Raw genomic sequence first — 25521 nt, forward strand, 5'->3', positions numbered from 1 at the left:
TGAGTTCTTTTTAACTAATTTTTCTTGTACACTGTATCCAAAGGTATTTGAGTATGATTTCCCCATAGTATGCTTGAGTGAAATGAGTGTTCTATAAGCATTACACACATATGTCAGGTGGGAAACTCCACACTAATGTCATGGTCTTACCAATTTTCTATCTATTCAAAATTGTTGCTCATGATGTTCTGTTTTTCATTCCAATTATATAATCGTTTTCATTCAATTTTCCTCCCTCTGGTCCTTCATGGTGCCCTTTTACTTCTGAGTAGGATTTATAACACTCACCCTGTCCGAAATCTCAAATAATAGAAATAGCCTTTTTTCTAGTTTCAACTACGTAATATCAATGCTGAAGATACATGTCTGTTTTGTATGGTTTTCAGTAAATATGTCTGTGGTATTAAATTATATTCTAAACATTATTTCAATGTTTGAATAAACATGGTCAGTAAAAATCATTAAAAAGCAGAAGTCTGACCAAAGTTCACTTCAATAGTCTTTTGATGAAACGGAATTATATTTTTTTCTAAAATAAAAATTTTTCAGAAAAAGATCATATTGCTGGATTTTTATGAGATCCTTCCATCTCCAGTTATGCATGATAGCAGCAGGAGATTAACAAAAACCCTGGAGCATGATATAGACAGCCAATTAATCTTTTATATTGTTTCTCCAAGGCTTGTATCTGAAAATCACAATAGCTATTTCAGACCAATACTGATGCTAAAGTTGCTCAGATTAGTTGATTGGTATGCATTTTGGAGTAGACAATTCAAATATATTTTCGAAATAGTTTAATTCCAAATGAGAGAACTGAGCCAGTTCAAATATGCACACAATCTCATCTGATTTACTTCATTAGAATATATCAACTATTAATAATAAAAAAAGACATACATTGAAATAAACAACTAAAGATCTTGAAATTATATAGTTTGTTCCATTACCTAAAGTATTTTACAGCCAATTGAATTCATAAAATATGATTGCAGTTGTAAGACAAGAAAATGTTGCAAACCAATCTGAACACAACAATATCTCACAAATAGCAATGGAATTAAATGGCAATTTAATGTGGTTTTGGCATTGATTAAGGGTTAAGTGTTAGCTAAGTACTTGAAGAAATCAATGCGCTTTGTTAAATAGTGCCATATGATTTTTTAACACCATCTGAAAGCTCATAATGGACCTTGTTTGTTGACAGTCCTGTATTTCAACATCTCTGTTTACTTCTTTCAACTAACTCTCTGAAACCCATTTGACTGATTTTCTCTATTGCACTATTCAAGTGATTTCATACATATATACCTCAGGTAACTGGCACTCTGTGTACTCTACTCTCTAGTATCCAAATGGTTTCTCAATTTGCCACCCTCAATAATGTAATTTTAAGAGTCATAGAGATGTACAGCACAGAAACATGGCAACCAGAAGCCCTAAATTAGTCTAGTCTCATTTGCCAACATTTAGCCTATACCCTCTAAAGTTTAGATTAGAGTGGTGCTGGAAACAGGTCAGGCAGCATCCAAGGAGCAGGAAAATCGACGTTTCGGGCTGAAGGGCTTTTGCCTGAAATGTCGATTTTCCTGCTCCTTGTATGCTGCCTGACCTGCTGTGCTTTTCCAGCACCACTCTAATCTAGACTCTGGTTTCCAGCATCCTCATATTTGCCATATCCTCTAAACCCTTCCTGTTCGTATACCATTCAGATGATTTTTAAATGTTATAAGAACATGGAAATAAATGTCTAATTATGACTGCAGAACCATTGTGAATTGTCAGGAAAAACCCATCTGGTTCACTAATGTTCTTTAGGCATCCCTATCTGGCCTGGCCTACATGTGACTGCAGACCCACAGCAATGTAGGTGACTGTCAACTGTCCTCTGGGCTAGTGGGATGAGTAATAAATGCTAGCCCAGCCAGAGACATCTATATCCAGTGAATGAATTTTTAAAACATCTATCTACCTCTACATTAAATTCACATAATTATATGGGGAATACAGAAGTCCCAAAACAAATGCCTGCAAAATACCATTATTTAAAACAAAACAAAGAACAGCAGATGCTGTAAATCAGAAACAAAAATAAAAGTCACTGGAAAAAATTCAGCAGGTCTAGCAGCACGATAGCTTGAATTCTGAAGAAGGGTCATTGGACCTGAAAATTGTGTCTGTTTCTCTCTCTATAGATCTTGCCAGAACAGCTAAGCTTCTTCTGCAATTTCTGCTTTTGTTTCTAATACCAATTCCTGTAATTCTGAGAAACTGCCATTTATTCCCATGCCTTTCCATTTAAGCTGGTTGCTATGCACTGTTACCATTGCACCTTTATAATATCATTTTTAAAACATATTGTTTAGGTAGCATTTTATCATTTTTTAAGAAAAATGCTTTTTTTGTGACCACTGCAGTATTTTAATACATATTCTGGTAATTTCTATAAAATATTTAATTAATTTATTCAAGTATGGTGGTGCCTTTAAAATTGAATTGTCTGCTCATAATTATCTTAATATCCTAAAGCATCCATTGCTTATAGTCCTTGACAGAATTCTGCCTCACATTTTTTCCTAATTGGCAGCAATTTAGCTTCTACCTTACCCTCACACCATATCGTGAGCGAGAAATTTATTGCAGTCCTGTGCTGAGAGAATATTATGATTACCATTGCTGGTATTTCTTTATTAATCTGACTATGTATTTGAAGTTATCTAGACTTGCTGATTTACCAGATTTCATTTGGAGAGCTAACAATGTTTCAGTCCAACTGTACCAGTATAATTTGTACACCCTAGAAACCAGGTCTATTTGGTTGGGATCACCAGAGTCAAGAAGATAGATCTTAGTGAGGGGGTGGACTTGTTGGAGAAGGTACTGCTGGGGTGTTCTACTGCTGGGGTGTTCTACTGCTGTTGTCCTTTTTGCCATGGGGACTCCTCCACTGGCCAAAGAGTGCCCAATCTGAAGTGCCAACTTGTCAGGAGTTCACCAGTGTCTATGGGCTGGGGAGATTTCACCATTTGCCAGGGAAGCAACATGTCACAATTAGAATACCAGATGTGACAAGAAGATGCCCTTATGTGGCTTTGAAATTGGCTGGAAATTCTGAGCTGGAAAGGCATCCGAGATGTATCCCATCCCTCATTGAATTGGATGGGATTGGGAAGATAACAGGCCTTCGAACTCCCTGGCATGCCTTCTGATTCTATAGCACTGCCTGCCTTTCTGTCCACTTGCTTAGAGTTTTTCTGAGCCTTTTCATATTTCTCTGAACTGGCATAGTTACATTTTACATTTTATTGTCCAATTCAGTCTGGAGAGAATTATAGTAAATGTTATCTTCTGTAGAAACCTTTTATTGTCAATGGTATAATCTTGTTATTAGTCATGCCACTGATCCATTGTCTTTGATTTCTTCATCTCTTTTCAAAGTTTAAGGCAGGACTGTTTAGTTACCAGTACAACCCTAACTGGAGGCAAGTTTCTGCCAAAGCCATGGCATTGTGTCTCCCTTTAATAGTTAGCTCTATTGATCTCCAATTTTATTTCTCATGCGTTAGGCATTCATCCATGGACATTTCAATCCTAGCCCATTTACTACTTGGTAGCTTTTATGCCATCTAGTTTGTCTTTTTCTTCATTATATTTTTGCACCTATACTTAATTCCTCTGATCTCAGTTAAGTCTCCTTAATGCATTTACCTACAGAGATTTATGAACAGAAAGGCTTTCATTTCATTGTAATTGCTTTTGTTTAAAAGTAAAAGTAATACTTTCATTGTTCACGTTGTCTTACGTGTATTAAATTCACCCTGCATTTTTCAAATAATGTTTTCTCTAGTGCTCTCAAATTAAAATATATTTTATTTTATCTGTGTATTCCAGAATATTGGAAAGAAGATGTCATGCCAGCAATTTATTTCCAATCTGGATGGCCTTAATGATGGAAAGGATTTTCCCAAAGATTTGTTAAAGGTATTGTTCACATTAATATAATAATGGCTATGTTAATCAAGCCTTTGTTATGACTTACTCCACCATCTTCCCCTTATGTCTCTTTGACATTGTCCAACTAGCTGAGGTTTCATTCTCATCTAACCAGTCATAGCCAGACAGCCACTTGCAATGGATTTTCTTCCTGCTCAAGCACAGTTATGTCTGTGCCCCACAAGGAACAAGGCAAGTCAGTCCCCTTCTATTTGTTACTCTCAGCAATATCATCTGAAAGCCCACTATCAGTTCTTACACATTCACTGACCACACACAGCACCACCTCCCTAGAAGCATCCATCCTTTGTAAATTGTCAGACTGATTGTCCAACTTAGAATATCAGGTGAGCAGAAATTTCCTCCAAGTAAATATTTGGAAGATCAAAGCCATTGTCTTTGGTTCCTGTTGCAAACTTCACTCCCTAGTACCAACTCCATTCCCCCTTCCTGGCACTTGAGTCAGCAGCTTCACGCTGTTCACAACCTTGTTATCATAATGAATCCTATGATAGCTTTCAGCAACATATCTGTACTATCATTGTGACTGCCTATTTCTATCTCCACAACAAAGCTGGAATCTGCACATTGCCTTAGTCTATCTGCTGTTGAAAGCCTCATGGATGCTATTGTTAACTCTCGATCAGATATTCCTACATATTTCAGGGTGGGGACCTACAGTGCCATATTAGTGATGTTACTAGCCTAGTCATTCAGAATCTCAGGTTAATTTTCTGACTGTACAGGTTCAAATCTCACTGTGATGGCAAACATGGTGATTAATGTGTTGACATGGATCACAGCTTCAGGTTCTAGAAATCATAGTGGTGCACAGACATGAAGGTCTGCACAGAAGAAAAAGAAATTAGAGAGAATGCTAGTGAGGCTGTCTTGATGACAGGAGCATCTCATTCACCTTTTATGCTTTTCACAAGCAACGTAGCAGGTTTCTGCTAGGAGCAGCATGTTGCCAATTAAGAGTGATTATTGCTTGTTAAACATCTTGTTAGTGGCTCAACTCACCTTGTTAATATTCAGCTTCCTATCTTAACAAACCCTCCAAACAAGCGAAAAATTGTGAAGACCTGACATGAAAAATGGAGTGGTTACCTGGTGACTTCAACACACCATTTGTTCCAAACGACTTCTATGTTGAACACTGAGTAGTAACATTCTCAGGGCACGTTCCATGGGCAATGGAAACATGCACCATACATCCACAGTCATTGGCATCCAGTATGTGCCTGCCTCTAAGAACCTTCATTCCATATCTCCAATCCACTTAAAGGATGTTTCTGCACTTCAAAGCTGCAACATCTGGCTGCACTTGCAACTCTGACTGTAATACTGCAGCAAGGCACTGTTATGGACTCACATCTAGCTCATGGATTGATCATGCTGTGCCTCTGGGCTCTTTGCTCAGAACTATTGCGCTCACTCGCTCTGAGCCTATCTGAAGTCAAGTGACACTTTTTCTTGTCTACAACTGCCTCATGAAACCTCAGTTAGGGTTTGGTTAGCTCAGTTTGCTGGGCAGATGTTTTGCAATGCAGAGTGATGTCAGCAGCATGGGTTCAATTCCTGTATCAGCTGAGGTCTTGCCTTCTCAACCTTACCTCTTGCCTGAGGCATGGCAACCCAGTTCTCTCTAATGGACAGCAGCCTGTGGTTCATTAGGATTATAGCCACTTTATCTCTTACAACCTCAGAAGTTGATATTTCATTTTTTAGCTGAACTTGCTGTTCACATAAAGCCAGTACACTACCTCTTAATGTGAATCTAAGTAAATTAACCAAGGGATTGTTGCTTCATCAAAGTTAAAAATCACACAACACCAGGTTATAGTCCAACTAGTTTATCTGGAAGTACAAGCCTTCAGAGCACTGCTTCTTCATCAGGTAGCTCATGGGATAGGATCATGGTGCTGCCCCACTACCTACCCTGTGGAGGAGAAGCGCTCTGAAAGCTTGTGCTTTCAGATAAACCTGCTGGACTACAACCTGGTGTTGTGTGATTTTTAACTTTGTCCACCCCAGTACAACACCTGCTCCTTGACATCAGTACTTCATTAAAGACTCTTTCTAGTCAGAAGAATGAAAAATTTGCACTTTCATAACCACAAACATTTCTATTAATTATGTATGCATAGTATCATAGAATCCTTACAGTGTGGAAGCAGGGCACTCGGCCCATTGAGTCCACACCAACTCTCAAAAGAGCATCCTATCCAGACCCAAGCCCTCCTTACACTGTATCTGTAACCCAACATTTGCCATGGCTAACCCACCTAGCCTGCACATCCTTGGATGCTATCGGCAATTTAGCGCGGCCAATCATCTAACCTGCACATCTTTGGACATCTTCCCCAAACACTAGTGTGACAGTAACCAGATAACCTATTTTTAGAAATCTTGATTGAATAGTGAATCATTGCCAGGACACCACTTGGTCCCTGGAAGTCTGACTGATAAACTGTGACAAAAACTGAGAACTAAAAGAGAAATTCCCTGCCATTTTCTAATGGGGTTTATCAACATTCTGACGGAGGTTATGTAATTCCTTCATGGATTTTCAAAGAAATATAACAATAACTCATTAGCAACAAAGATCAAGAATCCCATTCCTAGCACTTATTTTGCTGCAATATTAATGTAGTTGGAAACAATTGATAACACTAGAAATAATTGTGTTTGATATGGATAAAATCAAGGAAATGGATGTAATGCAAGTATCTATCATTGGAACCTGTTTAAGAGCTGTTTAAGCTGAAAATGTGTTGCTGGTTAAAGCACAGCAGGTTAGGCAGCATCCAAGGAACAGGAAATTCGACGTTTCGGGCATAAGCCCTTCATCAGGAGCTGTTTAAGCATTGTATATAGTATTAAGTTTACAAATGAGAATTTGGGAAATAATACCACATTATGTTAAGTGTGGGAAGTTACTACCAGAGCCCCAAAACTATGTTACCTTGAGAAAGTCAGACTTTGGAACATGTCATTTTTCTATTTTGTGGTGCATTTTAAATACTGAACATTGTTAGTCCATTTATAAGCCTTTTTATACATTATTATGAAAATTGTTTTCCATAATTTTCTTTTTTAAAAAAAATCTTTCTTACTTTTTTTTGGAAATCTATAAAAGCTAAATTGTACCTGAATTCTTTGGAATGCAAGCTGTAACTGAAGCAAGATTTCACTATTACACAAAGAGCTGAAAATCTTGCAAGAAGTATTTACTGTATAAGCTTTCAGGGCAATTTAAAAAAAATGTCAAGACGTTTGAGTGAAAGATTCCATTGTGATAGCAAGCTAAACTGAAATTTGTGATGGGGATTGATCTTCAAACACAATATTTTGTGGCTAACATGGCTTAAGATGAAAGGAAGCATGCTGAGACAATTATCAAGCACCAAGGGTGGACTACCAGCATCTGCCTTTATGCTTGCAATCAAATTCACTAGTGTTGACACAACTATTTTGAGAAAAATTTTAGGAAACTGGCTCCATTTGCTCTAGTTCACCCAAAGGAAGTTGCATGTTAATGTCATTTATGCGAGAAGGACACTTCCATGTGCTGCTCAAAGTCACCCTTTCCCTCACCTCTTTGCTGCCTGAAAAGAATCTCCTGCTCCTTGAATGCTGCCTGAAAACCCTCCAACCACAAGGGATGAACTCAGATTTTTCTAGTTTCCTCATTTCCTCTCCCCCCCACCTTGTCTCAGTCAAATCCCTAGAACTCAGCACCGCCTTCCTAACCTGCAATCTTCTTCCTGACCTCTCCGCCCCCACCCCATTCCAGCCTATCACCCTCACCTTGACCTCCTTCCACCTATCACATCTCCATCGGCCCTCCCCCAAGTCCCTCCTCCCTACCTTTTATCTTAGCCTGCTTGGCACACTCTCCTCATTCCTGAAGAAGGGCTTATGCCCGAAACGTCGAATCTCCTGCTCCTTGGATGCTGCCTGACCTGCTGCGCTTTTCCAGCAACACATTTTCAGCCCTCACCTCTTATGCCCTTATCATCTTCCAGTACAATGCATGAATCTCCAGCCTTAGTTGAATTGTTGTCCATCTATATGCTAAGCAAGTGAATTGATGTATAGATCAGCATAGCTAGGCCTCCCATTTCTTTTGTAGACAGGCAGGAAGCTGGAAGAACACAGTAAGCCAGGCAGCATCAGTTCGTGGAGAAGTCGACATTTTGGGTGTAACCTTCTTTAGGACTGGGGGTGGGTGTAGGGGGAGCTGCAGATAAAGGGGGTGGTGAAGGCAGAGTGGTGAAGTGGGGATGGTTGAAGACAGGCAGAGGGTATGACCTGGTTGGTCAATCAGAGGAATAAATCTGGTAGATGGCTGGGAAGGGTGGAATGGAGTCGGGGGGATGGGAAGAGAGGTTATTTGAAATTGGAGAACTCAATGTTGAGTCCTCTGGACTGTAGGGTGTCCAGGTGGCAGATGAGGTATTATTCTTCCAATTTGCAGTGTGGTTCATTGCAGCAATGGAGGAGGCCAACTTTGGATTCTAGCATCTGCAGTTTTTTTTTTGTCTCTTCCCATTTCCTTTACCATTGAGCATCAGCAACAATATGACAAGCTGCTGGTGTCTGTATCAAATCAGGTAAAACATTGATAGTAAAGATATGGACATTTAGTGAATACATGAGGAAGCAGTTAGGTGGTGCTAGAGTGTGCTGGGATATGCCCATTAATGATAAATACAGAGAAAGCTGCAAGCTTATGTCAGTGCTTAGCATGGATTAGTAAATATAAAACAGTTTGATGGGTTCCATTTGGTGTTATGCATATTTTAAAAGTTTTCCTCATTGAATAATTTATTCGAAGTATTTTTGTAAGATGTGCCTCTACCACAGCACTTTCAAGTCCTGCAAATAACTGTTCCCTGTTGCTTTTTGCCATGTACGCTGCACTTCTTAAAGCGCCTTAAAGTAGCTGACTTCATCAAACAATGCACGCTCACTTTCACCAGCTCAATGTTTCTGAACCATGAACTGAAATTCACATGTTATGCTGCTTCTGCACTTGCTCCATATCTGAATCCCACTGTCGTTTCTTCCTCAAACCACTTTATTTCCTCTAGCCAAACCTGATATTACTGACAGCCTTTTGAACCGTGGTCTTCTTTCTCACACCTTGAATATCCAATTACTTTAAAACACTTACAGCCTTTGAGTTTTGACTGCATTTTGTGATAAGTAATGATAGCCACAGACATCATCTACTTTTCAACTCCTTCAGTAAGATAATTTATGGTATAATGTTCAAGGAAGAATTGATCATCACACAAACTCAATCCTGGAGAGAAAATATCAGGCTGAATTTTACCAAAATATAGCCTGCTATCAATTTCATGGAGTGTCATGTAGGGTTTTTCTCCATGAGCCCTTTCAAGTTAACTCACAAAATTCTCCGCCGAAAAACTCATTGGATATAGACACTGCGTCAATGATGTCATGCCTGTATTATTATGTGCTTACCCCAGTGATGCAAATGCTCATCATTACCATACAAATTTTGATGCTATATTTTAAGCCCTGCAGTAGACCAGGTAAAACACTGCCAACCAATATTAACCTTCACAGTACATGTATTGGGAGAGAACTAAAACAGTAAAACTCCTGTGGGCACTCAGGACATGGGTGACTCTTCATTGGAACTGGAATCTCACAATCATAAATGTATTACCCCTTGACCATCATTACCTGCCTGATCAACTGTCATTGTAGCTGCAGCTGGAAAAATGAGACTGCAGAGATTATCAGTCCTTAGTGCCATATACAAGAGGCCTAATATCTGTGTCATTATTGCCCTGGTGGAAGAATGAACTGGATTGTTTCTATGCTAAACTTTGGTCAGGATACGTGCAATGATCAGCCATGGTTACAGAGGGTAGCCCTTGTCACCCAATAGCAATCTTTGTATGGCATTGGCACTTGAAATGAAGTGGCAGAGTTAGCAAGAATATAGGCATCATGGCAGCCTCCAGGGGACTTGGTGCAGACTTCTAAATGTGATATTGATGAATACAGATGGCTTGTACATTGATGGAATGGAATACTTTTCTGTTGGTGGAGTCAGCTATGCTATGATACGGTCCTCTTGAATCAATATGTGTACAGAGCTGAAAATGTGTTGCTGGAAAAGCGCAGCAGGTCAGGCAGCATCCAAGGAGCAGGAGAATCGATGTTTCAGGCATGAGCCCTTCTTCAGGAAAGAGGAAAGTATGTCCAACAGGCCAAGATAAAAGGTAGGGAGGAGGGATTTGGGGGAGGGGCATTGGAAATGCGATAGGTGGAAGGAGGTCAAGTTGAGGGTGATAGGCCAGAATGGGGGTGGGGACGGAGAGGTCAGGAAGAAGATTGCAGGTTACGAAGGCAGTGCTGAGTTCGAGGGATTTGACTGAGACAAGGTGGGGAGAGGGGAAATGAGGAAACTGGAGAAATCTGAGTTCATCCCTTGTGGTTGGAGGGTTCCAAGGCGGAAGATGAGGCACTCTTCCTCCAGCCGTCATGTTGCTATGGTCTAGCGATGGAGGAGTCCAAGGACCTGCATGTCCTTGTTGGAGTGGGAAGGGGAGTTGAAGTGTTGAGCCACAGGGTAGTTGGGTTGGTTGGTCCGGGTGTCCCAGAGGGGTTCTCTGAAACGTTCCGCAAGTAGGCGGCCTGTCTCCCCAATATAGAGGAGGCTACATCGAGTGCAGCGGATGCAGTAAATGATGTGTGTGGAGGTGCAGGTGAATTTGTGGTGGATATGGAAGGATCCCATAGGGCTTGGAGGGAAGTAAAGACCGCAATTTCGCCTCCTTCTTCAAAGACCGCAATTTCCCCCCAGACGTGATCAACGATGCCCTCCACCGCATCTCCTCCACTTCCCGCTCCTCCGCCCTTCAGCCCTGCCCCTCCAATCGCCACCAGGACAGAACCCCACTGGTCCTCACCTACCACCCCACCAACCTCCATATACATCGTATCATCCGTCATCATTTCCGCCACCTCCAAACGGACCCCACCACCAGAGATATATTTCCCTCCCCTCCCCTATCAGCGTTCCGAAAAGACCACTCCCTCCGTGACTCCCTCGTCAGGTCCACACTCCCCACCAACTCAACCTCCACTCCTGGCACCTTCCCCTGCAACCGCAAGAAATGAAAAACTTGCACTCACACCTCCACCCTTACTTCCCTCCAAGGCCCCAAGGAATCCTTTCATATCCACCACAAGTTCACCTGCACCTCCACACACATCATTTACTGCATCCGCTGCACCCGATGTGGCCTCCTCTATATTGGGGAGACAGGCCGCCTACTTGTGGAACGTTTCAGAGAACACCTCTGGGACACCCAGACCAACCAACCCAACCACCCCGTGGCTCAACACTTCAATTCCCCCTCCCACTCCACCAAGGACATGCAGGTCCTTGGACTCTTCCATCGCCAGACCATAGCAACACAACGGTTGGAGGAAGAGTGCCTCATCTTCCGCCTAGGAACCCTCCAACCACAAGGGATGAACTCAGATTTCTCCAGTTTCCTCATTTCCCCTCCCCCCACCTTGTCTAAGTCAAATCCCTCAAACTCAGCACCGCCTTCCTAACCTGCAATCTTCTACCTGACCTCTCCGCGCCCACCCCCACTCTGGTCTATCACCCTCACCATAACCTCCTTCCACCTATCGCATTTCCAACGCCCTCCCCCAAGTCCCTCCTCCCTATCTTTTATCTTGGCCTGCTGGACACACTTTCCTCATTCCTGAAGAAGGGCTCATGCCCGAAACGTCGATTCTCCTGCTCCTTGGATGCTGCCTGACCTGCTGCGCTTTTCCAGTTCTCCTGTTCCTTGGATGCTGCCTGACCTGCTGCGCTTTTCCAGCAACACATTTTCAGCTGTGATCTCCAGCATCTGCAGTCCTCACTTTCTCCTCAATATGTGTACAGTCTACAGTGCCCTGCACTAAGGGGAATGCAGCAAAGCCTGGGAGCAGTGCTGACCTCATTACAAGGAAATAAGATTAAGCAGTGTGATTCAACACAAATTGAGTCAATAATAGTCTTGATACATTTAGAATCATAGTGTCATAGAGATGTACAGCATCGAAACTGATCCTTCAGTTCCCCTAGTCTATGCCAACCAGATATCCTAACCAAACCTAGTCCCACCTGCCACCATTTGGCCTCTATCCCTCTAAACCCTTCCTATTCATGATTAGATTAGATTCCCGACAGTGTGGAAATAGACCCTTCGGGCCCAACAAGTCCACACTGACCCTTCGAAGAGCAACCCACCCCCCCTCTGACTAATGCCCCTGCTACCTAGCACTATGGACAATTTACCATGATCAGTTCACCTGACCTGCACATCTTTGGACTGTGGGAGGAAACCGGAGCACCCGGCCGAAACCCACGTAGACACAGGGAGAATGTGCAAACTCTACATAGACATTCGCCCTAGGCTGGAATTGAACCTGCGAGCTTGGTGCTGTGTGGCAGCAGTGCCAACCAATGAGCCACCATGCCAACCTCATCATATATCCATCCAGATGCCTTTTAAATGCTGCAATTGTACCAGCCTCCACCACTTCCTCTGACAGCTCATTCCATACACACACAACCCTCTGGCAGCTCATTCCACACACACACAACCCTCTGCATGAAAAAGTTGCCCATTTATTAGGTAGATTTTATATCTTTCCCCTCTCACTCTAAACCTATGCCCTCTAGTTCTGGACTCCCCCACTTCAGGGATAATACCTTGTCTATTTACCCTATCCATGCCCCTCGTGATTTTATAAACCTCTATAAGGTCATCCCTCAGCCTCCAATGCTCCAGAAAAAACAGCCCTAGCTTATTCATCCTCTCCCTACAGCTCAAATCCTCCAACCCTGGCAACATCCTTGTAAATCCTTTCTGAATGCTTTCAAGTTTCACAACATCCTTCCTATAGGAAGGAGACTAAAATTGCATGCAATATTCCAAAAGTGGCCTAACCAATATCCTGTACAGCCACAACATGACCTCCCAAATGCTATACTCAATGCCAATAAAGGAAAGTATACCAAAAACCTTCTTCACTAATCCTTCTACCTGCGACACTACTTTCAAGGAACTATGAACCTGCGCTCCAAGGTCACTTTGTTCAGCAACACTCTCTAGGGCCTTACCATTAAGTGTATAATTCCTGCCAAGATTTGCTTTTCCAAAATGCAGAACTTCACATTTACCTAAATTAAACTCCATCTGCCACTCCTCAGCCTATTGGCCCATTTGATCAAGATCCTGTTGTAATCTGAGGTAACCTTCTTCACTGTCCATTAAACCTCCAATTTTGGTGTCATCTGTAAACTTACTAACTGCACCTATTATGTTCACATCCAAATAATTTATATAAATGATGAAAAATAGTGGACCCAGCACCGACCCTTGTGGCACTCCACTGGTCACAGGTCTCCAGTCTGAAAAGCAACCCTCCACCACCACCTTCTGTCTTCTATCTTCGAGCCAGTTCTGTATCCAAATGGCTAGTTCTTCCTGTATTCCATGAGATCTAACCTTGCTAACCAGTCACCCATGGGGAACCTTGTCGAGCATCTTACTAAAGTCCATATATATCATGTCCACTGCTCTGCCCTCATCAGTCCTCTTTGTTACTTCTTCAAAAAACTCAATCAAATTTGTGAGACATAATTTCCCACGCACAAAGCCATGTTGACTATCCCTAATCCATCCTTGCCTTTCCAAATACTTGTAAATCCTGTCCCTCGGATTCTGTCCAATCACTTGCCCACCACCAACGTCAGGCTCACTGGTCTATAGTTCCCTAGCTTTTCCTTACCACCTTTCTTAAATAGTGGTACCATATTAGCCAACCTCCAGTCTTCCCGTACCTCACCTGTGACTATCGATGATACAAATATCTCAGCAATGGCCCAGCAATCACTTCCCTAGCTTCCCACAGAGTTCTAGGGTACACCTGATCAGGTCCTGGGAATTTATCCACTTTTATGCATTTCAAGACATCCAGCACTTCCTCCTCTGTAATATGGACCTTTTTCAAGATGTCACCATCTATCTCCCCACATTCTATATCTTCCATATCCTTCTCAACAGTAAACACTGATGTAAAATACTTGTTTAGTATTTCCCCTACCTCCCCCATGTGGAGTAGTAGTGCAACGTCGAATGAAACAAGCTAGACACAATTTCATTAATACCTTCTAACAGTTCTAAATCGGGTGACATGATCACTCGACTGTAAATTTATTGTTGTTCAAAAACACACCTGTTTATTCTCAGAAACAAATGCAGTTTCTTTATTTCCTATTAACTTTTATTGGACTGTGTAAAAAAGTGAATGTTTTCAACTGTTTTAGGGCTTTCCTGCATGTGTTTCTCCCGCAGTGAATAATGACAATATATTATGCCATACTAAACAAAGAGTAACACTCCCTTAGACAGGGTTGAAATGTGGAATGGGCAGCTTGTGCAGCCTGGTTTTTGTAGCTGCAGTTACAATGAATGTCGATTAGGTTGGTGATGATGTAAAGAAGCAAGACCTTTCTGAATGTGGGCTTCCATTTCCAAAGAACTGTCATCTGTTCCACTTATGTACTCTCAGAAGCTCTTTGTTTCTGTTTCTCTCCACCATATGTGCTGAGAAGATCTATTTCTGGCTTCTGGAGAGAAACCTTCCATTAAACTCCCTGAAACTGACAGTTCGCCCAGGGAGTCTGACAGAGAGGTTGAGTAATAAAGAGAAAATAACGTGAATGCTGGAAATCTGAAACAAACAAAGAATGCTGGAGACAACTCAGTGGGTTTGACAGCATCTGTGGAAAAGACACAGAGTTAGTGTTCTGAGTCTGGTATGACTTCTTTAGAACCCTGAGAGAATCTGGCTGTGGCCAGATTTGAGGGCGTATGATTTAATATTAACAGAAATGCATAAAGAGAACTATGACCTATCAATGATGAAGTGACATCTGACCTAAAAGGAAATGCATGTTTTATACCTTTAAAATGATCAGATACTTTGATTGCAATTAATTGTAAGTTCAATCATTCCCCTGACAGTAATAATGCGAGAGCATCAATATGGTATTATTAAAATTACATGGGAACTCTGTTTATAAATGACTCAAACCTCAGTTTGCAAGGACCATTTTATCTACTACACAATTGTAGAGGGGTTAAACTATGCAGATTGATTCCTGAGAACTAAACATCTAGCTTAGGTTTCCAGAAGTTATGATCCTCTTTGAAGGTAGCAGAGAATGACAGTGTTATCACTTTTTGCACTGCTCCACATAATGTGCATTTGATTGTGTCTGGTGATCAGCATCTTTCCAGGTAGTCTGCAATCAAAACTTAAACAGTCAGAACCCTCAACAAATTGAAAGAGACAGCAGGACAGTTTTACAAAATGCTATGTTTGTGTCATGTGACAGGTTGTACAGAAGATTGCTTTGAAAGTGACTAGAGTGTTCTTCAATCTTTCTTTTCCTTCTGCTACATCTTGGTGCCACCTCAGTCATGACTGATCTTGTGGAAACCTGCTGACTGCTTTGCCAGCTTGTCGCATTTACTATGACAGATCTACTCTTGTGGTCCTGAAGGCTCCAGCCTGCTAGGTGTCTCATGCACAAGTGAAAACTCTTGATGGTTAGGTTTTTGGGCTGTTAGCAGAGTGGAGACAGTGCAGAAGGGCATTTCAGCAATGTTTTTGGCCCCTGCTTGTGACAGGTATGTACAACTAGACAAGGCATTGGTGAGGTCACATTCAGAGTATTGCTTACAGTTCTGGTTTCCTTATTCAGTAGGGGACATGTTTGTATTGGATACAATTTGAAGAAAGTTCTCTAACTTGATTCCTGGGATAAAGGGATTGTCTGATGAGGAAATGTTTAGAAGGTTGGCCCTATACTTATTTGAGTTTAGAAGAAACAGAGGTGATCTTATTGAATCATAGAAGATTCTGAGGGGCATTAGCTGAATAACCGTTGAGGGAAATTTGCCCTTTTATGGGATATTTTAGAAATATAGGGACATAGTCTCAGAAAAAGGAGACATCTATTTAACTCAGATGCAAGAAGGAATGTCTCCTCTCAGAAGCTCATTTAACTTTGATATTCTCTTCCCAGAGAGTGTTGGTGGCTTGGCGATTGATTCTTTTAGGACTGAGTTAGACAGGTGTTTGATCTATAAATGTGTCAAGGGTTATGGCTTCAGGGAGGAAAATAGAATTGAGGCCATAATTGAATCAGCGATGGTCTTATTGAGCAGTGAAGCAGGCTCAAGGTATCAAGTAGATTCTTTCTAATAGCTGTTCATAATCTAGGCTTCCTGTTCAACCTTGAGCTTACTTTCTAATCAGGAATATCTCATTTCTACCACGACAAGCAATTTGTCCTATCCTTTTCTCAAGCTCACTGGTTCAACCCCCATTAATGTCTTTATCAGCTCATGACTATTTCAGTGCTTTCCTGGCTAGTCACCTGTCACCCACTGTCCTTATACTTTCACTCAATCAAATGCCTGTTAATTGTACCAAATCCAATTTACGAACATCTCTGCCCATTAACTATTTCTGGTCACTTTTAGTTCAAATGTAAAGTTTAATTGTGTTTCATTTCCTTTAAGAGGTCTCCCTCACAGCAATGTATCCCCCTCCAGCCTTGTACCTACTTCTCTTTGTATCTGTCCCAATTCAGTTGAATTCTCTATTCCTCTAGCACTATCTCTTATGTTTGCCAATTTTCACTCCACAGTTGCAGTTTATTTCATTGATCATATCAGTCTGCAAATCTCTCACTAAACATTCCTCATTTCTTCATTAAGATCCTCCTTAAAATATACTCTTTAACTGAGCCTTTAGTCATCCCTGCAAATCAGGGATTCAGTTGGACTGGGATCCAACTTTGACGTCTGTCGCAGGGATAATTGGGATTATTTCTTCATGTTGAAAAAGTTATATGAAAGTTTTCTAACATTCACTGAACCTTATGTCAAGCAGTGACAGAAAGGAAGGGAAATTGGTAAGATTTATTTTGAAAAGGCACATCTATCTATGATACTTGAATATTGCATCACATAACCCACAGGGCCTGAATCTTGCATTAGGTTGTACTACATTTTTGGGATAATTTGATAAATTATTGATCTCGCAAGGAATTAAGGACTACAGGGAAAGTGCGGGTAAGTTGTGTTGAAGTGCCCAGCATCTATGATTAAATGGCGGAGTGGACCTGATGGGCCGAATGGCCTTACGTCCATTCCTATGTCTTATGGTCTTATGGCGTTATAGTCTGACATACAGGAATGGGATTAGGCCTTTCAGCTCCTCGCATCTGTTGTCATTCAGTGAGATCGTGGCTGATCTGTGGGGAGAAAGTGAGGTCTGCAGATGCTGGAGATCAGAGCTGAAAATGTGTTGCTGGAAAAGCACAGGTCAGGCAGCACCTAAGGAGCAGGAGATTCGATGTTTCGGGCATAAGCCCTTCTTCAGGATCTGTGGCCCAACTCCATATACCTGCCTTTGGCTCATATCCCTTAATACCTTTGCTGAACAGAAGAAGTCTAATTCTGATTTAAAATTAACAACTGATCTAGCATCAATTGCTATTTGTGGAAGAGAGTTCCAAACATCTACCACCCTTTGTGTGCAGAAGTGCTTCCTAACATCTCTCCCTAATTCTCAAACTATGTCCCCTAATTCTCGAATTCCAAACTAGTGGGAATAGTTTACCTGCCCTATTTTGTCCTGTTAATATCTTGAAGACCTTGATCAGATCACCCCTTAACCTTCTAAATTCTAAAGAAAATGGGCCTAATTTGTGAAGTCTCTCCTCATAACTTAACCTCTGAAGTGTAGGAATCATTATTGAAAACTTGTACTCCTTCCAAGGCCAATATATCCTTTTAAGGTGTGGTGCCCAGATTTGCTCACAGTGTTCCAGGTGAACTTTAGCCAGGGTTTTATTTAACTGCAGCATAACTTCTGCATCCTTACACTTCAGTCTGCCAGATATAAAAGCCAGCATTCCATTAGCTTTCTTGATTCCTTTTGCATCTGCTTGTGACTTTCAAAAGATTTATGCACTTGAACCCCAGAACTCTTTGGACATCTACCGTATTTCACTTCAAACCTTCTAACAAATATCCTTTCTTGACCCTAAATGGGTAACCTCAAATTTGCTTACATTGAATTCCTTCTGCCACAGTTTCGCCCATTTACTTAATCTATCAGTATCCCTTTGTAATTTTATGTTATCATCTACACTATCTGCAATGTCGCCTAACTTTATGTCATCAGCAAATTTGGATATATGACTTTCTATGCCATTATCCAAGTTGTTAATAAATAATATAAATAATTGAGGTCCAAACTCAGAGCGTTGTGGGACACTACTGGTCACATCCTGCGAATTTGAGTACCCATCTATTAACCTTACTTTGTGTCACCTGCCAGTCAACCAGTGTCCAAGCCATATCAGTAACTTGCGCACAATTCCTTGTGCTTCTACCTTAGTTAACAGTTTCTGATGTGTAAGTGTATCAAATGTATTCTGAAAGCCCATATACACAACACTATTAACTTTTCCTATCTACTACCTTAGTCACCTCTTCAAAAAGATTCAATGAGGCTTGCCAAGCATGATAAACCTGTCATAAATCCATGCTGGCTGTCCCTAATTAACTGAAAATTTTCAAGTTACGTAATGCTTGATTATAGATTCCAACAATTTCCCCCACCACAGATACTAGACGAATGCATCTGTAATTACCTGGTTTTCTTCTTTTGTCCATTTCAAAAGGCATGGTGGCTCAGTGGTTAGCACCTCAGCCTCACAGCTCCAGGGACCTAGCTTCAACCTTGGGCAACAGGCTGTGTGGAGTTTGCATATTCTCCCTGTGTCTTGTGGGTTTCCTCTGGGTGTCCTGGTTTCCTCCCACAGTCCAAAGATGTATAGAGTAGGACAATTAGCCTTGGGAAATGCAGGGTTACAGGGATAGGGTAGGGGAGTAGGTCTGGGTGGGATGTTCTTTGGTGGGTTGGTAGGCTTGAACTTGATGGGCTGAATAGCCTGTTTCCACAGTTTAGAGATTCTATGCTTTTATGAAAAAGAGGAGTGACAATTTGTTGGAAAAACAAATTTCCAATGCAGAGTGATAACTCCTGTATCTAGGAAACTCTGCAAAGATACAGTTCGGGCATCAATAACATGCTCCCCTATTTCTTTTAATATCCTCCAATGGAAACTGTCAGGTCTCGGGGATTTGTCGCTTTTTAATTCTATTAATTTCCCCATTACCAATTTTTTACTTACATTAATTTTAATCAGTCCTTTTCCCAAATTCACTATTAATTTCCCTGGGACACCTAGCAAGCTATCCCCCTTTTCTACTGCAAATACTGAGGCAAAGTAATTATTTCCCATGTCTGCCATTTCCCAATAGTCATCCCCGTAGTTTTAGATCCTTTTCTGTTCCTCTGTTCCACCCAGATGATCTCCATAGAATGTTTTCCCCTCATCTTGGGCGGCACAGTGGCACAGTGGTTAGCACTGCTGCCTCACAGCGCCAGAGATCCGCGTTCAATTCCCGACTCAGGCGACTGACTGTGTGGAGTTTGCACGTTCTCCCCGTGTCTGCGTGGGTTTCCTCCGGGTATTTCGGTTTCCTCCCACAGTCCAAAGATGTGCGGGTCAGGTGAATTGGCCATGCTAAATTGCCCGTAGTGTTAGGTAAGGGGTAAATGTAGGGGTATGGGTGGGTTGCGCTTCGGCGGGTCGGTGTGGACTTGTTGGGCCAAAGGGCCTGTTTCCACACTGTAAGTAATCTAATTATATTCTACTTCACCATTGAAATGGAGATGCCTGTGTTGGACTGGGCTAGACAAAGTCAGAAGTCACATAACACTAGGGTTATAGTTCAACAGGTCTATTTGAAATCACAATCAGTGCTCCTTTGTCAAGTGAAGTGGATTTCAAATAAGCCTGTTGGACTATAACTTGATGTCATGTGATTTCTGACTTTGCCTCACGATTGAAGTAATCTTGTTTATAATCAGAAAAGCTACTCCACCTCTTCTGCCATTTTCCCTGTCTGTTCTGTAAACTTTACTATCTGGTATTTTTAGTTCCCAATCCTAACCATCCTGCAGCCATGCCTTGGTAGTGGCAACAATATCATGATCTCCAATTTAAATTTATGCCAGAAGCTCATTTCATTTATTCCTTACACTACATGCATTCATATATAGAATTGTTATTTGCGCCATACACCTTAACCTGTCCCTCAGCACTGATGCTTTATTTACCTGTTGTTCATTATTTCTCTCTTTCGGTTTAATCAATACATTGCTTATAGTTTTGCCATTATCTACCTCCCTGAAGTACCTAGTATGCTAAGGATAAACTGAGCTTATACAGTTTTATTGCACTTGTTTAAAAAATATTGCGCTGAAGCAAGCCCAGTCTCCAGAGTTGACCACACCGCAGGGTGAATTTATCAATATTAAGAGTTTCTGCACATTCTACCTATTTATGGATTTCTGACGAGCTTCCAAAAATTAAAAAGAATATTTTAGGTGAAAAAACATCAACAATGAAGTGGACTATTGTCTCTCCATGTCACTAGTAAAGGTTCTGTTCATGTTAGATTTCTTTTATAACAGCTTAAAATCAGATTACTTTTAGATGATTGGGAGACACTGTGATTGATGTTACTTATTTTATTTTTGATAAGCCTATTTTTAACTGTATCAATTGGATTGCACCAAATAAACGCTCTTAAATGTATTAAGAGATATTTTTAAAAATAAAACTTTGTAGTTACGCTAGTTGATGGCAGGTTCTGCACATAAAAATATGCAATTGAATTTGAGGAAAACAACCTCATTTTAAAACTTGCACAAATTTGTATGTGAATTGCTTTTTCAATTGTACCTGAAGCGGATATTCTATCATCGTAATATTCAAAGTGTTCTTTGGTTTATTGAGCAGTTTACGAAGTAGAATAAAAACTAAGCAAATGTATATTGATCACAATAGCAAGGGGTTGTTTGCTCAGCATATTTAAATAATTCCTTTTAAATCCAATTTTCTTCAAATACCCATTCATAAAATATAATTTCTTCTCCTTCAGGGATTGTATAACTCAATAAAAAATGAAAAGCTGGAGTGGGCTGTGTAAGTACGACTTTAATTTTGTGACCCAAAAGCATTCTAATTACTTATGTTGTAAATTATCATAAAAATTGAATAAGTCTTTCAGGCTATAAATGTTTCTGCTTTCATAATAACAGTGATGGACCTTACTCATTGCTTCTCTTGCCAATGGAACATGTCATCTGAAACCTGTCCCTTGAATGCAGAATCATAAAATGGTTACAACATGGAAGAATGTCATTAGGCCCATTGAGCTCATGTTAACTCACTGCAAGAACAATTTAGCTAATCCTCTCTGCCTTTTTCCTCTAACTCTGCATTGTTTTACTCTTCAGGTGTTTATGAAATTCCCCTTTGAAAACCATCTTTTAAATTACATCCATGCCCTTTCAGGCTTTCCAGATCCTAACCACTTTGTACATAAAAATGTTATTCCTCATGTTTTGCTTTGGTTATTTTGCTTAATACTTTACATACATATCCATAGCTTTTCAGTTTTTCCAACAACAAGAACAATTTCTCCCTCTCAATTTTGACTAGACCGTTCATGATTTTGAATACTGTTATCACATCCCTTTCTGACCTTCTTTTCACCAATGAGAACAACCTCTGAGCGACCTTAGTAAGTGAAACCATCATCACTGGAACCATTATCAGATTTTTTTTTCTACACCCCTCAAAGGCATTCCTTCCTAGGATTTAGAATTGGATATAGGACTTAAGTTGAGACTGAAACACAGTTTGTTAATATTCGCCATAATTTCCTTGCTTTGTATTCTACATCTATTTATTTACAGAACTCAGAAAAATGAACACACTTTAAAAACTTCCTCAACCCTACCCTGTAAACATCAACAATCTGTGCACATATACCCAGTTCCCTCTTCCTCCCCTTCCTTCCCATTAAAATTGTAACCTTTTCTGCTCTTCTGCTTCTCTCTGCCAATATCTGACCCTTCAAAACTTCTGAGCGCTAAATAAGTACCCTAAATACCTATCCAATCCACCAGCCCATGTAGGCCCTCTTGAAGTCAATTACAGTCGTAATCTTAGTTCACAGTGCTTCCAAGTTTTGTGCCATTTGCAAATTTTGCAATTGTATACAAAAAAAATACTGTCAACAATAGGGTACGTCATCAATATCTATCAGAAAAGTTGTAGTCCGCATTCTAACCTCTGGGTTGTATGTATATATTATGTGTATTTTCCATCAGTATGAAAAACCATTTACCCATTTTCTTTGTTTTTTATCAGTCAACTAATTTTATATCTAGGCTTTTATTGTCTGCTTATTCCATGGACTTCAACTTTGATGGTAAACCTGTTATATTGCATTCTGTCAAATGCCTTTTTAAGTCCATATGGATCTTATCAACTGCATTATCCTCATTAAATCTCTCCCTTCAAGAAAATCCCAGTTATGTTGGTTCAACACAAGTTGCTTTTGACAAATCCATGATGGCTTTCCCCAATTAACGTACATTTGTCCAAGAGGCTGTAAACTTTGTATCGGATTATTGATTTTTAGAATTTCCAAGCACTGAGATTAAACTCGCCAGCCTGGACTTGTTTATATGAACACCTTACATACCTTTTTGAAAACTGTGTAAAATTGCAAATCTCAAGGCCTTATCTTAGTGTTTAGAATCATACAGCACAAAAACTGACCCTTCAGTCCAACTTGTCTGTGCTGACCAGGTATCCCTAACATCAATTGTAACCAGTCTCTATTTATTAGGCCATCAAATGGCTTAATTTTGCTAGTTGACATTATTACACAAACTCTCTAGACTTTTTTGTATTCTCTTGGCAAATTTCCAGATTCAGTTTCAAAGAATCTCATCCTCATTACATTTATGTACTGATTTTGAGATCAGCAGTACTCATATTGTTATGACACTTGAGCCAGGAAATTCCTTTGAGCTGCTTACACCATGCCAGTATTATGTAGCCTGAAGTGTGGCAGAAACCTAACTTACATAATGTAAAATGTCATTATAATTACAAATCTACTTTGAAATAAAATGTATAATTATCAGTTGGTATAAATTATGGTAATGTTATAATTTGATGTTCAAGTATGTTTATCATAGGAAAAAAGACAGTTCTAAACGCCTTCAGTGAAAATGATTGGTGCTTCCACTCTCCTTTTTAAGAGATGAAGATGAATTGAGAAAATCTCTGTCTGAGCTTGTGGATGATAAATGCGAAAGTTGTCCAAAGAAAGTGACCAGAATCATTGATAGCAGTAATCCCTTCCTCGATATCCCTCAGGCACTGAATGCAGCAACCTACAAACATGGCGTTCTCAATCGTAAAACACATGCAGATATGGATGGGAAGAGAAGTGAGTACTTTCCAGTATTCAGTTTATATAGACCGGTTCTTCCTACTCAATCAAAGCCTTAGTTACTTGAAAAATTTCTTAAGGAGACAATTGTGAACATTGTGTCTACAGCTATATATTCCCGTTCAATCATGTTGGGAACACTGGGCTTCTGGGACCTGGCTTATTTAACCAGCTTGTCCTGTTGGTGGCTGAAAGTGTTGAATCTTTGTACTTATTTCTTTCCACATGTAACTTGTTTTTGCCAAGATATCTGCGGTTTGTGATTTTCTTTAAGATCAATATTTTACTTTGGTGACTCATTTGCTGATGGTGTTTTAAACTGCACCAAAAATAATGTTTGGACATGTTCCTTGTTGGATTTTGAATCAGCTGGCTGCGTCTGATTAAAAAAAATGGAAGAAACATCACCAATTCCATAACAAATAGGGGCATGAGAGGTAATTAAGCAGCAGGTTTGGTGAGAGATGATGGAAGAACTAACTATATCTCATCATGTAAAACCATTTGGCAGACAGGTGAAAATGTAATGATGCAATAACCAGTATAGAACATTAGCCGAAATTGCTGAAAAGCTTAATGGGTCTGGCAGCAAATGAGGTACTGTTTCCTAACACTTTAACACACCATCCTGTTCCCTGGCCAACATCTCTGTCTCAGGTTTGTTGCAATGCTCCAGTGAAGCTCAGTGCAAACACTTCATTTTCTGCTTGGGGACCCTGGAACCTTTTGGCCTCAATATGAAGTTCAACAACTTTAGGGTTTGAGCTCTCCCATGTCTTGCCCCAAATCCCAAACATCAGGCCTTGTTATCACATAGTCTGCTACTGCACCCAACCCATTGGTAGCCACTAACAGTCCCCATTAATAACTATTCACTCTCCTAGCCAGACCGTTATCCATTCCTTTGTCTGTCCATCTCTTCTTCCTGTTCTTTGGGCTCTATCCCCACCTATTGTTTACACCTTATTACCCTTCACCCTATCTTCTGCAATGAAATGGACATTTTCCGAGCTACCATCAGTTCTGAGGAAGGGCCACCTGACCCGACACATTAACTTTGATTTCTTTTCACAGATGCTGCCAGAACTGCTGAGCTTTTCCAGCAATTTCTGTTTTTGTTTGTCATTTACAGTATCCACTGTTTGTTCAGTTTTCTATACATTTCTTAAGTTCTCTAGCTCCATAGCAATTGAGGAAAAAACAGGTTAAGATGTATTTAAAAAATGTCCAGGTTTTTCGACATCACCACATTTTGGGCAGCCAGAATTGAGGTACTGTACCTGCATTTAATTGTAAAGTCATGTCCAAAATGAAAAATAAGATGAGGAAAAAAACGATGACATTAAGAGAGGTAATAGAGACAAAAGGGAGAGGGGAAAATAAAAGTCTGGGCATTTTAAGTCTTCAAAACCAGTTAAATTCTGAAGGAATCAAAACTCCCGATGCCTGGAGTAACTGCCATCATGGATTTATTCTCCATCCTGATTATAACCTTAGTATGACCAAGAAGTGACTATGAGTAACTATGTTCATTCAAAAACATTTTCATTTTATAGGTCGTAATGATGCCTTTTGAATAGACCATCAGAATTTGTAACAATATAATTAGAAGAGCATATTAGCAAGTATGACTTAGAATTTCATTTTTCTTGTAGCTCCTAGAGGAAGAAGAGGATGGAAGAAATTTTATGCAGTGCTCAAAGGGACTATTCTTTATTTGCAAAAGGTAGTGATTTTTAAAAAAAAATCTAATTGCACATATCTGTAGTTTGCATATACATTATACATAAATGAATAGAAACCTGTAGGCACATGTTATTGTAATGAGTTGCTTTGCAAAGTAATGATTAATGGGCTAAAATTTCTGCTTCTTAACTCTAGTAATATCAATAAAATCTCGGTGGATTCAACTGTATTAACTCAAAAGACTGGACAATGTTAAACCCAACTGAGAGTATCTTTAAACATGTATTTGTGTTTTTCGTGTCATTTTATGTTA

At 40.2% G+C, this 25521-nt stretch overlaps 1 protein-coding gene across 1 annotated transcript in view; it reads left to right on the plus strand.

The window, feature by feature from the left end:
* The window catches only part of LOC132823070 (PH and SEC7 domain-containing protein 2-like), a 139828-nt gene that overhangs the window by 83002 nt on the left and 31305 nt on the right, over positions 1-25521 (plus strand). Inside the window, exons 7-10 of the mRNA XM_060836611.1 lie at positions 3892-3981; positions 21150-21193; positions 23329-23519; positions 25178-25248. Coding sequence (XP_060692594.1) covers positions 3892-3981; positions 21150-21193; positions 23329-23519; positions 25178-25248 — 396 coding nt within the window. The remainder of the gene's footprint in view (positions 1-3891; positions 3982-21149; positions 21194-23328; positions 23520-25177; positions 25249-25521) is intronic.

The sequence above is a fragment of the Hemiscyllium ocellatum genome, chromosome 16 (genome assembly GCF_020745735.1).
Source record: "Hemiscyllium ocellatum isolate sHemOce1 chromosome 16, sHemOce1.pat.X.cur, whole genome shotgun sequence".
NCBI classification, from domain to species: domain Eukaryota; kingdom Metazoa; phylum Chordata; class Chondrichthyes; order Orectolobiformes; family Hemiscylliidae; genus Hemiscyllium; species Hemiscyllium ocellatum.